The sequence below is a fragment of the Rattus rattus genome, chromosome 5 (assembly GCF_011064425.1).
Source record: "Rattus rattus isolate New Zealand chromosome 5, Rrattus_CSIRO_v1, whole genome shotgun sequence".
NCBI classification, from domain to species: Eukaryota; Metazoa; Chordata; class Mammalia; order Rodentia; family Muridae; genus Rattus; species Rattus rattus.
Window position 1 is genome coordinate 132,468,577 of NC_046158.1, and position 17,677 is coordinate 132,486,253.

The 17,677-nt window shown below is 43.6% G+C and overlaps 1 protein-coding gene across 2 annotated transcripts in view; it reads left to right on the forward strand.

The window, feature by feature from the left end:
* The first annotated feature begins 9,335 nt into the window (after positions 1-9,335).
* Tm9sf4 (transmembrane 9 superfamily member 4) overlaps positions 9,336-17,677 on the forward strand; it is a 47,690-nt gene continuing 39,348 nt past the window's right edge. The window contains exon 1 of one of the 2 annotated variants that reach the window (XM_032904464.1): positions 9,336-9,581. In XM_032904464.1, the coding sequence (XP_032760355.1) occupies positions 9,567-9,581 (15 nt within the window). In that variant the 5' untranslated portion in view covers positions 9,336-9,566. The remainder of the gene's footprint in view (positions 9,582-17,677) is intronic. The other variant, XM_032904465.1, reaches the window with a different exon arrangement.

The window sequence follows — 17,677 nt, forward strand, 5'->3', positions numbered from 1 at the left end:
TGGTTTGTTCAAGCTGCTCAGGAACTCAGGAAGAGAATGGGGTTTTATTGTTTTATCATACAGAGTAGAGCAATGGGAAAGATTAAAAAATGCAGTGGGAAAGGGGCCACGTGGCACTTCCATGTCCTCTTCATGCTTGCCACTCCACAGAAACCTCCACATGTCCAGCTATCTGGAAGCTCTCTGAACCCTGTCCTTCAGGGTTTTATGGGCGCTTTATTGCCTAGGTGTGATTGCCAATAAACTGGGTGGGAAAGTCCAGTAAGGCCTGTCTTAGTAAGATTTTTTTTTTCTTGGTCCTCTGTGTGTATGTAGCTTCCCTACCTTCAGGCTATGGGTTAGGATCCCACTGGAGTGAGGAGACCCTTACCACATACTGCATGGCAATGGTCTTTATGGCCAGCTTCTCAGTCAGAAAGGCAGGGGGGTGATAAAGGCGTTTCTATGGTGTACTTAGAGAAGACGCATTTTAGCTTTTATACCTGACTGGAGGAGGAAGTTATAAAACAGGAACCACGAACAAAATCTAAAACCAGTGTCACCTATAGTATAAACATGCTCACATGTGTACCTCACACTTACAATTGTACACACACATCACACAGCATCACCTATAATACATACATGCTTACATGTATACCTTATATTTATAATTGTACACACACACACACACACACACACACACACACACCCCACAACTTACCTGGTTAATTGCACTCTTGTTTTGTTTGGAATACATACTTCGGAGTCTGTGGTCTGTGGGCCTTTGGTGAGGTGCCCTCCCCAGTCTTGCTCAGTTTGAAATCGGGTTGCCTTCTTGTGATTGAGTCATGAGAACTCTTTGTATAGTTCAGATACTAGTCCTCCATCAGATGTTTCTTGTGATTGAGTCATGAGAACTCTTTGTATAGTTTAGATACTAGTCCTCCATCAGATGTTTGGAACGCATGCTCTCCCAGCTTAGGGTGCTGTCTCTCCCTTCCTCTCTTTACCCCAGGCTGCCTGAAACTTGCTGTGCAGGCCCTGCTGGCCTGGAATTCATAGCAATCCTCCTGCCTCTGCCTTGAAATTTTGGAGTTGCAGGAATTAGCACACATTGCTTTACAGACAAGGTCAATGAGTCCATTTCTTCTTTTGTGCTATTTTATCCAACACTGGCTCATCATTCTGACCACAAAAAATACAGATGAAATCATGGGGACAGATGCAATACCAAGAGCACAGTCCATGAAAGAAAACAATTACTCTGAGGATTGCTTGAGCCTGGGAACTCAAGATCAGCCAGAGCAATGCAGTGAGGCCTTGCCCCCTGCCCCCAACACACATGGGGGTGGGTGTCGAGTAAAGTGCTTGCTGTGCGAGCCTGAGCTGAGCCAGGCATGGTGGGCGTGCCTCTACCCTGAGGGAAACAAGGCAGGTAGATCCCTGAGTTGAGGCCAGCCTGGTCTACACAGTAAGACTCTCCCATGCTTCTCCCCCGCAAAAGCAGCTGAGTGCAAGTAATGCAAGCGGCAGTAACCCCAGCACACCCCTAGAGAGCAGGAGAGACCAGACAGTCTGTGGAAGCTTCCGGGGCTGCTAGTCTGGCACTCATAAATGAAAACATCAAGGCCCCGTCTCAGAGGCTGTCTTCTGACCTCCTATATCTGCTGCTGTGCTATTCCCCCCCCACACACTTTTAAAAAACATTTTATTCTATGTGCACATGCATTTTGGCTATATGTAGACACACCCTGTACATGCTGTTCTTGAGGAGGCGAGAAGAGGACATCCCATTTCCTGGAAGTGGTTACAGACAGTCGGAACCTAAGCCAGGTCCCTCACAAGAGCAGTAAGTGCTCTTAACCACTGAGCTGTCTGTCTAACCCCCAACAAAATACATTTTGTTTTGTTTTGTTTTTTACAATCAAGAACTGGGATTGGCAAAATGGCTCACAGATAAAGGTGTTTGCCACCAAGCCTGAGTTAACCAGGGAACCCACATGGTGGAAGGGATCAACTTCTACATGTCCTTTGACCTCTGCAAGAGTGCTGTGGTACACGCCACCCCACACGATACACAATACAGTTTAAAATTTAAAAACTTGCCAGCTGTGGTAGCATGCACCTATGCTCCTGGCCCTCAGGAGGCAGAAGAATCAGGAGTTTGAGACCAGCTTGGGCTACATAGTGAGACCCTGTCTCAAAAACAAACAAACAAACAAACAAAAACAACAAAAAACAAAAAACAAATCAATAATTTAAAACTTTGCAAACTCAAATTGTTAAAAAAAAATGAAGCCAGACCTGCCTTTATCAGCCATTACCATAATATCCATAAAACAAAACAACCCTAGAAAGCAGAAGCTTGTGATAATAATGTTCCTTTTATGTCCGAAAACCAGCTGGAGTTCAGCACGGCTGGGCTCAGCTACGCTTGGTGTCGACCTAAAGGCTGCTCCAGGTTCGTCCCTCAGTCACTCATTTTCCTTGGACCACATCCTAATCAGGGAAGAAGGCTGGAGGGTAAGAGCAGAAACAGCATTCTAAATTTCGGTTTCCTCCACTTTTGCTAACGTTCCATTGGCCAAAAACACATGGGTAAGCTCAACATCAGTAGGGTAAGGATGGGTGGACTTCCCATGTCAATAGGGTAAGGACGGGTGTACCTCCCATGTATTACTGAACAGAAACAGAACAAATTTCTATTGCAAGGTTGTAATAGAACCTGGGCTTTACTTTCTTTTTTTTTTGGTTCTTTTTTTTTTTTTTTTTTTTTTTTTTTTTTAAACTGGGGACCGAACCCAGGGCCTTGCGCTTCCTAGGCAAGCGCTCTACCACTGACCTAAATCCCCAACCCCTGGGCTTTCAATGACTTAATCCATTCACAGGGGCGTTTCTTTTCTTTTTTTAAAGATATATTTCTTTACTTACATTTCAAATGTTATTCTCTGTCCCGGTTTCCTGTTCCTCCCCCTCCCCAATATGGGTATTTCCCCCATCCAACCCCCTTACTGCCCCCCACATTCCCCTGCACTGGGGGGGGGTCCAACCTTGGCAGGACCAAGGGCTTCCCCTTCCACTGGTGCCCAACAAGGCTGTTCTCTGCTACATATGCAGTTGGAGCCCTGGGTCAGTTCATGTATAGTCTTTCGGTAGTGATTTAGTCCCTGGAAGCTCTGGTTGGTTGGCATTGTTGGTCTTATGGGTTGCAAGCTCCTTCAACTCTTTCAATCCTTCCACTAATTCCTCCCCCACCCCCAACAGGAGCGTTTCTTGGTTTGTTTGTTGAGACTGGAGTTCCTACAACCCAGGGTATCCAGGAACTTGCTATGTTCCTGAAAGATGACCTTGAACTTCTGATCCTTCTGAGTGCTGGGATTGCTGGGATATGTCAAAAGGTTTACACAGTGCTGGGAATTAAACACAGGACTTCATGCTTGTTAGGCAAGCACTCTAGCAATTGAGTATGTCCCCTGCTCCCTATCACCCCTTAAAAGTCAGGCCTCTAAATACTGTTGCATTAGTCTCTAATTTAGAGACGAGCTTTGAAGGACTCATTCACATCAAAGTGCTGATGAATTTAAGTCTAGGCTGGGTGTAGTTCCAGCACTCGGGAGGCAGAGGCTGGTGGATCTTTGTAAATCCAAGGCCCATCTGGTTTACCTGTGTATGGAGGTCCTGGCTACGTAGTGAAACCCCGTCTTGAAAGAAAAAAAATAAATCTATTAAACAAACCACAAAATGTGGAGATACATTTCATGTTACTTGTTCTGTAGAGAATAGTAAGCATTTGTGGAAGGAGGGAGAAGGGAGGGAATGGACAGGTGGCTCACTTCACGGTGTCACTGAGGTCAGTGCAAGGAAAGCCTTTGGTTCATCTTACCCTGAGATGTGGAGAATCGACCTCCCTACTCCTGTACTTTGTCATGTGTCTGTCCGCACCATCGAGTACTGTGACACGGGGCTCTATCAGCTTCCACTCTGTGTTCCATTCCTCTTCAGGGGTCATGATGGCAAATAGTTGTCTCCAGATCCAGTTTGCTTCTTCTGGAGAAAAATGTTTGCTTTTCAGGGTCACGTGATCACCTAGAATGAAGGTTAAACTAACTCTTCCTCTCAAAGCAGAGTACATGAAATTAAATTCTGGCCAATGAGTTTAAGTAAAAGTGTTTTCAGGAACCCCACTCCCACCCACACCTCAACCCTTGTGATTGGAGACAGGAAACAGTTGGCCCATCCGGAAAGCACCATGTAGTCCAAACTAGTGAGCTTCTTGGTCCTTCCTCTTCAGTTTTGAAATTACAAGCATGTGCCACTCTGCCTGGCTTCAGGAGTCTTTTTTTCCCTTTTTTATTACCTTTAAAGATTTGTATTTGATCACATGTGTATGTGTCTGTTTCTGTGTGTGTTTCTGCATGGGAGTTTGGAGTTTGAATGCCTGTACATTACAGACACTGGATTCCCTGGATCTGGAGTTGCAGGCAGTTGTGAGCTGCCATGTGGGTACTGGGAATTGAACCCAGGTCCTCTGGAAGAGCAGTATATGTTCCTAATGACTAGGCCATCTCTCCAGCCCTTTCTTTCCTTTTTAGAGATTTAATTAGCCCTAGAAAAACAAGTAAAGGCCACTAAGGAATGCTGAGAGAGGGAGAAATAGTCTTCCCAGGAAAGAGAACACCAGTTGGTTATACAATACCAAACGGTCAACCCTGAAAACAAGCACAAGAAACATTCTATGGACTGAGCAGATGGACTAAGCAGGTTGTGTTTAAATTTTCAGGAATATATACAAACACATATATGTATTGACAATTTAAGAAAAACAGGCCAAAGATTTGATTTGAGAGCAAGAAGGATACATGGGAGGGGTTGGAAGAAGGAAAGGGAACAGAGAGATGTGATTATGCTATAATTTCAAAAGTTATCATCATCACCATCACCATCACCACCATCACCATCACCATCATCACCATCACCACCATCACTATCACCATCACCAACATCACCATCACCACCATCACCACCACCACCACCATCACCAACATCACCAACACCACCATCACCATCACCACCACCACCACCACCATCATCATCATCATCATCATTTTTTAGGCAAGGTCTCTCTAGCCATTCAGAGACTGTAGATCAGGATGGCCTCAAACTTTCTGAGATCCACCTGCCTCTGTCTCCCAAATGTTGAAATTAGGGCATATGCCACCACACCTGACTAAAAAATATATGTATTTAAAAAAATAAGATGTAAGTGTATGTGTGTGTGTGTGTGTGTGTGTGTGTGAGAGAGAGAGAGAGAGAGAGAGAGAGTGTGTGTGTGTGTGTGTGTGTGTGTGTGTGTGTGTGTGTGTGTGTGTGTGTGTGTGTGCAGTGCCCACAGAGGCCACTAGAGGGTATCAGGTCTCCTGGAACTGGAGTTACAGGTGGTTGTGAGCTGTGAGTGGGAACAGCAGGGAGCATTCCTGACTACTGAATCCTAAGTAACCTTTTTTACAAGTCAACTGGTATAGGCTCTTTGTCCCTTATTTTTCCTCTTTCTGTCTTTATCTACCATACTAGATCTGGAGGAGGATGAATGAGCAAAAAGGATGATAAAACTGGCTGAAGCCTAAATTCATAGCTGAGTAGATTTTAGAGTACAGCCCACCATATCAGCCTGATCGGCCCCACCCCTGGCTTTTATCTCCAGAGCCAGGGCTCCTTGAGTAAGCTGGGCTTTCTTCTGCTGTAATCTGCTTTACTGTGCCTGAGATGTGAGTGTTGTATTGTGTGTATAGTTTAAATTACAAATGCCTCAGCTGCCACTGTTCCCAGAATGGTAAACTTGTCACACAATCACTCTTTTGGAGATAGCCCTCCTTTTGCGAGTGCAGTTCCCCCTCCTGGATGGGCAGGCTCTTAAAGCAGTGGTTCTCAACCTGTGGGTCATGTCTCTTTTGTGGGGTCAAATGATCCTTTCATAAGGGCTGTCTAAAACCATTGGAAAACACAGATATTTACATTATGATTCATAACAGTAGCAAAATTACAGTTATGAAGTATCAACAAAAATAACTCTATGGTTAGGAGTCACAAGATGAGGAACTGTATAAAGGGTTGCAGCATTAGGAAGGTTGAGAACAACTGGTCTAAGGGATGGGTCTTCACAGTTTCCTTCACTGAAGAAACTTCAGATATTCGTGATGATAACTTCCTTAATGCCATACCCTTTCCAGATAGAGTTTCAACATCAACATAGACTTAGAACTTGTTCACATTCGTGAGAAATATGAAGGAGAATGCTGGGCGGGGTGGCTCATGCCTGTGATCCCAGCACGAGGGAAGCTGAGGTGGAGACTGTGAATTGAGGAACTACTTTAGCATAGAACACAACAAAAGAAGAAACTGAAATAATGAAGGCCTGTCGTGGCTCATCAGGGGCTTGAGCAACTGTGTCCAACAGGAGGAGAGTTTTACACAATCATACATTTTTGTGCTGGTTATAATGTGACAGCAAGAGATGCTAGCTACATGCTCTGAAGTATGTTCTACAGTCCCGAGCTGACTAGATGGCTCAGTCAGGAAAAACACATGCAGCCAAGTCACAAGATTTGAGTTCGATCCCTGGGTCCCACGTTGTAGAAGGAGAGGATCAACTCCTACAAATTCTATATGTGCAACAAGGCATGTACACACTCACCCTCCCACACTAAGTAAATATATGTAACAACATTTCAAAACGACAATCTTGGAGCTGGGTAGTGGTGGCAAGCGCCTTTAATCCCAGCAGAGGCAGGTGGATCTCTGAGTCTGAGGCCAGCCTGGTCTACAGAGTGAATTCCAAAACAGCCGAGGCTACACAGAGAAAACCTGTTTAGTATATATTTCCTTATCAATATAAATATCTTCTTTTATATTATGTGTAGGGGTATTTTGGTGCATATATGGCTATGCACCATTCACAGATTGGTTCCTAAAGAGGCCATAAGAGGGCATCATATCCCCCCAGAAATTGGTGTTACAGACTATTGTGAGAAGCCGTGTTGGTGCTGGGACTCAAACCCAATGGTCTTAACTGCTGAGCCATCTCTCCAGTCCCATGGGTATTCTTCTTTAAGCAGACATAGTGGAAAGACACTTCCAGGACATAAGCTGCAGTGGGGTGGGGGTGGGGGTGGGGATAAAAAAGAAGTTGCAGTAGAACTGGCAAAAAGTCTGCAGTTTACTGTTATTGCAAGACTTGTAAATTCTTCCTGCTTCTCCAGCTCTGTGCCCCTGGGGAATATGTCTACACTTTGGGATGGTTGTGTTGGTCTCAGTCGTCTGTAGGTTTGTTTTCCAGCATATATAACAATCCAACCCAATACTAAATCAACTAGGTTCAATCAAGTCGTTCTTCTGTTCCACACAGTGTCAATAAGGACTTCACACAGCTCTTCATTTAGTTAGTAGCTCCTAGGTTTGAACTGTACAAACTTCTTTCATTTCTGCGTGTAATTGTCAGGTGGGGTTTCTAGAAAGCTGTGAGGAATGAAGTAGACCTGCCTCTTTGTGGGGCTCTGCACAGGACACCCAGCCTTATTTATATCCTTGGGAGGAAGCAGAAGCTGCCACGCCTCTTACGGCTTAGACACAGAAGTGGAAGGCGCTTGTAATTCACTCTATTGGCCTAAGCAAGTAACTTAACCCCAGTATTCAAGAAGAGAAGAAAGGTTTGCCTTTGACAGGAGAACCACTATGCCCTTGCAAGGATGAGAGGCTTGTTAGTAGACATTTATGCAAAAAAAAAAAAAAGATGGCTGGAAAAAAAATCTACCCACATTTAGTGTAATAACATATAGATAAAATAAATAAATAAAAAAAAAAATCTACCACAGTAGTAATCAGTACTGACCACAGTGATCATCAGAGTTCAGCTGTTCCCTGCCGAGATGCAGAAGAGATAACTAAACATCTTATTTATTTATTTATTTATTTATTTATTTATTTATTTATTTATTTATTATATATAAGTACACTGTAGCTGTCTTCAGATACACTAGAAGAGGGCATCGGATCTCTTTACAGATGGTTGTGAGCCACCATGTGGTTGCTGGGAATTGAACTCATGACCTCTGGAAGAGCAGTCGGGTGCTCTTAACCGCTGAGCCATCTCTCCAGCCCATAACTAAACATCTTAAGGACAGTTTTGGCACAGTACTTAAGCAGTGCTGAGTTTTCTTTTTAGAGGGTGGTGAGTTTAACCAGTGGCTCACTTTATGGCTCAGGCTGGTCTTGAACTCACCATGCCATCCTTCCTCAGCATCTTGAGTGCAAAAATTACCAGCATGAGCTACTGAACATGGGGGGTGGGGGAGGTGATGATGGTGATGATGATGATGATGATGATTGAGGCAAGGTCTCCTAATTGACCATGAACTCTTCTTGACTCTATCTTCTGTGTTCTGGGATTACAAGTGTACTCTAACAAGTCCCAGTGCTAAAGATTAGGCAGGCTTTCTGCGTAATTAACTATATCCAGAGATATCATTACTACTCTTTTAACAACTTTTTGGATCTATCTAAGAAGACAGCACTGGCTCTGTATACACTTTACAGTGAGATATATGGACCAAAGAAAGTCTTTCTCCACGATGATCCTTAAAGAGTCCTCCCCAGACCCTTTTTAAGTCAATACTGGAAAGTTAAGTTCAAGGTTAAGTGACTTGCTTCAAGTCATGCATTAAGCCAGTTAGACTGGAGAAGTCCACATTAAAAATGTCTTCTTTGGGTTGGGGATTTAGCTCAGTGGGAGGGCGCTTGCCTGGGAAGCCCAAGGCCCTGGGTTCGGTCCCCAGCCCCGAAAAAAAGAACCAAAAAAAAAAAAAAATGTCTTCTTTATTAAGTGTTCTGCTTTTCATTCACTCATTTAACAACGTGTACTGTTTGGGACACCTAACATACCTGTGAAGGATACATAATTTATATAATGACAATTACCGAATACTTCCTATATATGATTGTGTCAGTGAATAATTACCATAAGCCAATTATAAAAATAATCTAGAAACTTCTGCCCCATTTTACAGATGACAAAAAGGCAGTTTAAGGGAAAAGAGACTGGGTCCTACCTTCATAGGTAAAACGACCGATTAGTAAGACTATATATAAAGTCAAATAAATATTTAAACATATAATTACAAATTGCTCTGAATCAGAAGCTGTCAGAGAGGGTTTACCAAGCTTTCGGTTTCATAATTAAGGTCTCGGGTAACCCTGGCAACGAGTCTTTCTGCTAATACTAAAGAAAGCATCCAGAGAGCGCGCCTATTTCCACACACCCCAATTACCCACAATGCAAAAGGAGTAGGCGGAGGAGCGGCGTCTGCCAGAAGTTAATATGGCTCCAATAGTTACACCGTATATTCTCTTCACCTAGTCAGAGACCTCACTGCCAAGACCAGTTTGTCAAGGAGAAATTAAGCCTCTTTTACCTCCTCACTACTGCGACTACAGAAGAATCTGAGGAAAGGAGTCCCCTTAGTGGGGATACACTCCGTACCCACAGAAGCACCACTTCCGCTGACGTCATCACGCCGACACGTGGATCCAAGATGGCGGCGGCGATGGTGAGTGAAGGAGACTCTGGGAACCGGAGCTGGAGCAGGGCCCCCTGGATAGCCCAGGACCTTCCAGCGCCCCACGCCTGGTTCCCAGCCTCCTCCAGAACCCCTGCTCGGGTTACCCTTGACTGGGTTGGCCTCTACAAAGTCCCTTTCTCTAGCCTTGGCATGGCATCTAGGCTTGTCAGGGCCTGGAGTTTTAGGGGAGGTGCCGCTTGGAAGGAAGACTTTGGCTAATGCCTTCACGGTTCTCATTTCGGCTTCCATTCCCGCCCCTTGTCACCTCTATTTCCCAATTCTTCCCCTCCAGGCTTTGTCTCCTCCCGAGAGTCCCCCGTTATTCCTTCGCTCCTCCTCCTCACGTTCATACTCTGTTCTCTCCACATACCCATCAGCCTAACCAGTCTACGGGTTGCTACCTTGCTCGAACCAGCCCAAACCTTGTCCTTAACTGCACCCTCAGCTGTTACCATTGCGCATCCCGCTTAATTGCTGCTGTACCAGGGCATCCCATGCCCATAATTCCGTCCCCGGGCCCTTCCCTCCTCCTGCCTTTCCTGTCAAAATCGCTGTCAAAATCGTTGTCTCTTCTAAAGAGACAATGCTTTTATCCAATTGGTTCTTAAACTTCACTGTGCCCGGGAATCTTGAGTTGTTGGTGGACAGGCATGTTAAAATAGTTTGCTGAGCCTCACTCCCAAATTTTGTAGTACCTTAAGGGTTAGGCAATGCTCAGGAATATACACTCTCACAAACAGTCCAGTGTTTATAATGGATGTCGTCCCTGAGTTACCGTTTAAAAACACCTCTGGCCCTGTCTGTATCCCCTTCCCATACCATACAGCTCCTTACGGATGAAGGCTCACTATCATGAAGCTGACTAGAATTAAGTCTCTGTGGACGGGAGTGGAGGTAATATACCTGTATCTGGAGGGTGAGTCACTTGGTGACTTCTGTTATGGAACAGCAGAATTTAAGTTTCAAAAGGACAGATTTTCTAAGAGAAATTCAGCTCAAATTCTGTTTGCCAAGAAATGAGAACGAAGATCTAAAGTGAATTTTCCTGGGTGGTATCGTATATTGCTTCTTCAGAAGATAAAATTAATTCCATCCTGGTAGTGAATGACAAGAAAGACATAGAGAAAAAGCTTGTGACATTTGAGTGTACTGAAGGAAAATTCTTGTTTTAAGTTATTTGGTGTTGGTTTTCTCTAAACCGGGGCAGGTTAATTAATGAAGCAGACTGTTAACTTATCACATTTTTTTTTTTAAATAAAGTTCCTTGTTTATAACCCCAGAAGTCAGGTAAAAGATTTCATGGCTTGGTGGAGTGTAACTCATTTTGTGGAGCACAGCTGAGCATACACAGGAGCCTAAGTTTAATATCTGGCTCTGTTTAGGGAAACTATTTAAAGCTTTACCTGGTTTCTGTGGCCGTAGACCTCAATATGATCATGAAGTGGGGCAGATCCCAAAAATGGGGTGTTGGAATCCTTCCTTTCCTTTACCACATTCAGAGTAAGACAGATGTGAGGACAGGAAGTCACACCCTTTCTTGGCCTTAGAGAGTCCAGTGAGGTGGCACTATAGCACTGTGCTGGGAAACCTCAGCCCTGTATAGAGTTTTAAGAGTTTATAAGTTAGCGATATGTACTCTGGTGTGTATTTCTTTATTCAGCAAATATTTGAGTGCCCAATTACTGCCAGGAACTAGGTGTATAGTTAGCTGTCAGAGCGTCATAGTCCCACCCATGTGGATCCGCTCTCATTTGAGGAAATCTGCCTGGTGATGCAAAATGCTGTGAGAACGAGGTGAAGTGATGGTGATTAGCGGTGACTAGGCAACGTAACTGGGACTGAGTGTCAAGAGTCTCCTCAGAGAAAGTGATAAGAGTTGAAGCTTTGTTGACAACAACAAGCAAAACAACTAGCTTTGCAAAGAATGGCAAGTGTGAAGGCCAAATGACATGTTTAAGGGATATATAGAAGACTTTGACACCAGAATCGTGGGGAAAGGTGGGGTAGAAAACAATGATCAAAGATGAAATTGGAGACAGAACAGAGGTTGCTAGAAATAAGTTTGCTTGTGATTGGTGCATGTCGTAGCTCACAGTGAGCAATCTGTTTACTGTGTTTTGAAATAGATTTTTGTATTTAGGTTGGCTTCACTTCCTACCCTACTGGGACAATACATCAGGGAAGCCAGCTTGTTTTTAGTGTGGGGATAAACCATGGAAACCAGTGTAACTCATTTCAATAAATAGAGAATGCAGCACCTGGGAAGCTGAGGCAGGTGGATCTCTGTGAGTTCAAGGCCAGCCCGGTCTTGATAGTGAGTTCAGAGAGCCAGGGCTACATAGAGAAATCTAGATAGATACATAGATAGATTGAGAGAGGGGGGAGGGAGAGGGAATATATTTATGAATGGAGAATGTGTTATATACTGAGTTTAAGAAACTGCATGTTCAGTGAAAAGGCACAGAAACAAGTTTGTACAGAGGTGTATGTGGAGTCACAGGTAGATGTGAATTTAGTTTGTGCCAAGTATGTTACTACACAGAAGTCAGTATTGTTCCTTCCCTCTCATACATGTAAGCTATTTTACAACCATTTTTGGGTGGGGCATTATAGATTTAATTTGGAGCGGATTTGCTTCTGAAGCAAGTCATGTAAAGAAGAACTGAGCTAGTGGACCTACTCAGTGGCCATGCGAGTACATCCCATTGAGTACATCCACTTCCCTTATATAATCTCACACTATCAGCTTTTATTACAGTTTTATCTCTATGGATATAATTCATATACCACAAAATTGTACCTTCTTATTAAAAGATTTTTTTTTTACATTTTTTTGTGTGTGTTTGCCTGCATGTATATATGTATACTGTGCACATGCTGGTGCCTGAGGAAACCAGAGAGGTCGTCGGAACAGGAGTTACCGATGGTTGTGAGCCATCTTCTGGGTACAGGGAAGAAAACCAGATCCTCTGCAGGAACAATGAGTACTTCAAACACTGAGCTTTCTTAAATTCACAGTTCAGTGACTTTTGGTGTATTTAGAAGATCACTGTTTAATTCCAGAACATTCCCATCAACCTACAATGAAGCATTCCCATTCATTCCCAGGCTTCGCTCCCTCCAGGCTCTGGCAACCACTGATTTTCTGTGTCTCAGAAGACTTACCTTTTCTCAGTTCATAGGAAGAGAACTTACAATGGAACTTACAATGTGTAGTTTTTTATGTCTAGCTGCTTTTACTTTTTCATGATACTTTTTTTTAACAGTGTAAAAAGTTTATTATACAAGTACAAGGCCCTGGGTTCGGTCCTCAGCTCCAGAAAAAAAAAAAGTTTATTATAAAATATTCATCTTTAATTTGGCAGACACAAGAGATGTGGACAAATGCAGTTATTAGGAATATTTTGAATATAGTCTAAAGATTTATTTATTATATGTAAGTACACTGTAGCTGTTTTTAGACACACCAGAAGAGGACATCAGATCCCATTACAGATGGTTGTGAGCCACCATGTGGTTGTTGGGAATTGAACTCAGGCCCTCTGGAAGAGCAGTCAGTGCTCTTAAGGACTGAGCCATCTCTGCAGCCCTTGAATATAAGTCAAAACATTCTCTAAAGCTCTCAAATCATTTAAATTGCAGGTGAAAGTCATACCCTGCATGCTTCATTGTTCTTAGACTTATTTAATAAGCCTTCATCAATAAAATCACATATATTTTTTTTTTTTTTTCGGAGCTGGGGACCGAACCCAGGGCCTTGCGCTTGCTAGGCAAGTGCTCTACCGCTGAGCTAAATCCCCAACCCCTCACATATATTTTTAAAATCAGTGGAAACAAGAACCAGTTTAAACCACATATCCTTCAGTCTTGAGAGGCAAACCATCTTAACTATAGAAACAAGTATCAGTTCTATATTTTAACAGCAAATCATTCTGTCCAAGAAACAATAGCTTGAAGGGTAAAATTTTTGATTGGCTGACATGGATCACTTTTTCACAAATAATACCTCTTACAATCATGTGCTCCATTTCTGTCTTCCTCTGATTGTTTCTATAGGTAGACATGCCACATGTGATAAAGTAGCATGTGTGTCCCAGGTTAACCCAGGATACTTTCAAAATTCATCCCTGTTGTAGCATTCCTAGTACCTCATTCTTTTTTTTTTTTTTTTTTTTTTTCGGAGCTGGGGACCGAACCCAGGGCCTTGCGTTTGCTAGGCAAGCAACTCTACCACTGAGCTAAATCCCCAACCCCTCATTCTTTTTTTTAAATGGCTAAACTATTCTTGTGTGGATAGACCACACTTTCTTTATTCCTTTCAGCTGTTTGGGACTGTCTTGTGTATTAGCAGTTGGGAATAATATTGCTGTGAACTGTGCATTTTTGCGTAAACTTGTTTTCAGTATGTTAGGACATATGCCTAGGAGTAGAGTTTCTGGGTCAGTTTACCCTATTTTGAAGGGTTTTATTCCACGGAGGGCAGAATAATGGACTGACTGACACCAAGGTTCCTTGGAGCCAATAGAGGCAGTGCTAATAGGACAGTTGGTTTTAAGTGTCTTGGAGCAGGAGGCAGGAAGGCCCTCAGCCTCTAGTTTGATGCAGTAGCAGCTTCTGACTCCTTTGAGCTTTCAGAGCATCATCAGCTTGTGGAGAAGCATGGGAGTAGGAGGCAGCAACTCCACTCATCCCAACAGTCATTGATTTCATGTGAGGCCTGGCAAATGGAGTTGGCTTTCTTGATCTGTTTTCTGTTACATGTCATATGTGACACTAAGGATTTGGACTTGAGCTGGCAGTAGTAGCACAAGCCTTCAATCCCAGTACTCAAGGAGACAGAGGCAGGTGCATCTCTGGGAGCTCTGCATCTTGTTCTACCATAGGGAATTCCAGGCCAGCTTGGCAGAGAGAGAGGTGAGGGTGGGGGGAGAGCTACCAAAACAAAAACTAGGCAGCAGTGGCACATGCTCTTAATCCCATCACTGGGGATTGGAAGACAGAAACAGGCAGATCTCTTGAGTTAGAGGCCAGCCTGGTCTACAGAAGGAGTTCAAGACAGCCAGGGCTACACAGAGAACCTTGCCTCAAACAAACAAAAGAGATTTGGATTTCATGATTTCTGCCCTTTCTTTTTTTTTTTTTTTTTTTGGGGCGGGGGACCGAACCCAGGGCCTCGCGGTTTTCATGATTTCTAAATAACAAGTGGAAAGTTCTGTAGCTAATACTTACGTCAAAGCTGCTTGTGCTAAGGTACTGTGCAGTTGGGTTTGTTTTTACCTGTCACCATCCTTTGCTCCCTCTAAGGCGTTGTGTTGGGCATATTTCCTGGCTGGCTCCTTGAGTTGCCTCACTAGCACACATTCTGCAGGACCAGTGCACTGTATCCTGGGAACTGAGCGCCTGTACCAAGCCTTGGTTAATGTGTTTCTCTGAGAAGCCCCTTTTAAAGGAGGCCCTCAGCCCCCAGGAAATGCAGAGGAGACAGCATTTAGTTGCTTCTTGGTCTTTGTTTTATGACTTGGACAAAAGGTTTCCTTTGATCTTGGAATTAAAGAAGCCAGTTGCAGAATGTTGGAGAAAGTTGAGTTTTGATCTCTGGACACTGGCAGGAAGGTGGGAAGGACCCAGGATGAGCAGGGCCATCTGGCCACAGATGAATGGTAGGGGCTACTACCTCCTAACCTGCTTTGATCCCTGAACCATTTGTTGTTGCTATTGTTTCCCAGTTTGGGGAGCGGGGCACCCAAGTCTTCTCAGTCCCACCTTGTTCCTCTTCATTGCTTCCTCTGTGCCATCGATATGTCCAATATGATTTCTTACCTACATCTGATACCTTAAGCGGACAGACCTCCCAGACTTTGAGGTCCAGGTCTAAAGCTGGGTATACAGGCCTGGAGTAGAATTACTTTTGGAGCTGTGGGCAATCTTGTTGCCTCTTTAAGCCTGTTATTTTTTATTTTTTATTTTTTTTTGATATTTTCATTATGGTGAAATAGACATAAAATTTGACATTTTAATAGTTTGTACAAGTTCTGGACATTCCATACATTCACAGTGTTAAGTAACCGCAACCACCTCCACCCATTTCCAGAGCTTACCCAATATCCCATACCGAGTCCCTTTCTATAGTTCCGAACTGGGCTATGAGACTCTCCTCAAAAGAACTGTTGTAATAATGAATCTGAGTGCCTAGTACTTTGTAGCTTTTTTTCCCAGATTTGAAGTGCTGCAGACATGTGCTCTCTGAGCCTACTGCTTCTGTAGCTTCGAGGTCTTTGACAAATACCCCCTGAGGGAAAGGAAGAACACCAGTTTCAGCACTTCCCCTCCTGGGGGGTGGGGGGTAAGTCTGGCTGTTTATAGCTTTGTAAAGATTGTTGGTTTCACCTGGACTTCCTCTGTTGCAGGGCTTCTCCTCATACTCACCTCCCCTAGCAGTTTTTGAGTCTTTTCTCTGTTCAACAACTGTTGCAGGTCTGCATTCTGAAATAAAGGCTGTATTTTCAGATTCGCCAGGGGCTAATTTAGTTCTGGGTTTTTGTTTTGTTGTAGCTGGGTGAGTTCTTTAGCTCCGTGGGGCTTCCTGGTAAGTGGTCTTTAATTGTCATTAGCTTCATTCACGTGCGGCTGAATTCTTAGGGAGCTTTAACTCATCGGATAATTGCTTTCAGTTAACTGTTAGCAAACAGTGCCGTGGGAGCCACCCTACCCCCACTGGGTGCCTTGGTTCCTTAATCTGGGGAGTGGTTACTAACTGACCTTAAAGCCTTTAGAGAGGAAGAACACAATAGCAGACTGTAGTCTTCTGTGAGGAAGGTGCTGTCTTTGCTGTAGCAAGGAACTGGAATGGCCTTTTCAAGATTGGCCCCAGCTAGGTGAAGCTATTTATAGGAAAGAGTTAAGAGGCAGAGGGCTCCATAAAAGAAGAGGTTAACTTCTGTCACAGAAATGCCAGTTAATAAATAATTCAGTTTTTAAGAGAAACTCCCTATGGTTAACTGTTGACAGCTTCAAACTGGGTAGGGCAAAATCGGCAGGATAAAGAACTTTTTTTCCTAGTAGCCTTCCTTCTCTTAGGTTGCTAGTGGTGGTGGTGGTAGTGGTGGTGTGTTTCTGAATGCCCAGATCCCAGGAATTAAAAAAGCCAGTCAAGAGGAGGCTAATTCTTTGGTTGCTTGAGCTTTTCAACTTTCCAGGTCACCAATACTTTTGTCAGGAGTGAAGTGTTGGGTTACCTGCACAGAGTTCTCGATGGCTGTCATCTGGTTCCTTGACAGGCTGCCCCTGCAGTCTTGTGACTTGGACACCAAGTAAAGCAGAATACTGTGGAGCAGGCTACTGCTTATGTCCTAGAACTCATCTCTTTTTTAGGGCTTCTGGACATAGCTGACTTTCGTACTGCGATTTACATAGGAGTTACTGAGGTGATCAGTTAAAAGTCAAGGGACAAGGGGCTGGGGAGATAGCTCAGTGGTTAAGAGCACATGTTCTTGCAAAGAACCTGTGTTCTATTCTCAGCATCTAGGTGGTAGCTCACGAGCATCCATATTTCTGGCTTAAGGAGAACTGATGCTTCTCTCAGACCTCCTAAGACATTAGAATGTGGTACACAGATACATGTTGCAGACAAAACACTCATAACGTAAAATAAATCTAATAATAATAATTTTGAACAAAGGTCAAGGACCAAAACAGGAATTTCCCAACAAATGGATTCTGACACCTTTTACAGCAATGAGCTAGAAGCCACCATCCCGTAAGGTTGTCAAGGACCTATCTTCAAGTTTCCTGGAGTCATGTGACATCCGACATATCAGGAGTTTTGACAGCAGGATATGTAGCTTTTATTAGCTTTTCATGGGCGTTTCTGACACTCTCCCAAAGTTAGAATTGCTGATTTAGTTAGGCAAACCTAACAGCCTAACATTTCTGTGCCGGACATTCCATGTATCTGCTATCTAGGTATTTTTACAGGCAATACAGTTTCTTCCTTTGAAATGTAAATAAATCACTGGGAATGTAGCTCAGTTGGTAAAGTTCTGACCTAGTAAACAGGATACCCTGGGTTCTACCTTCAGCTCTAG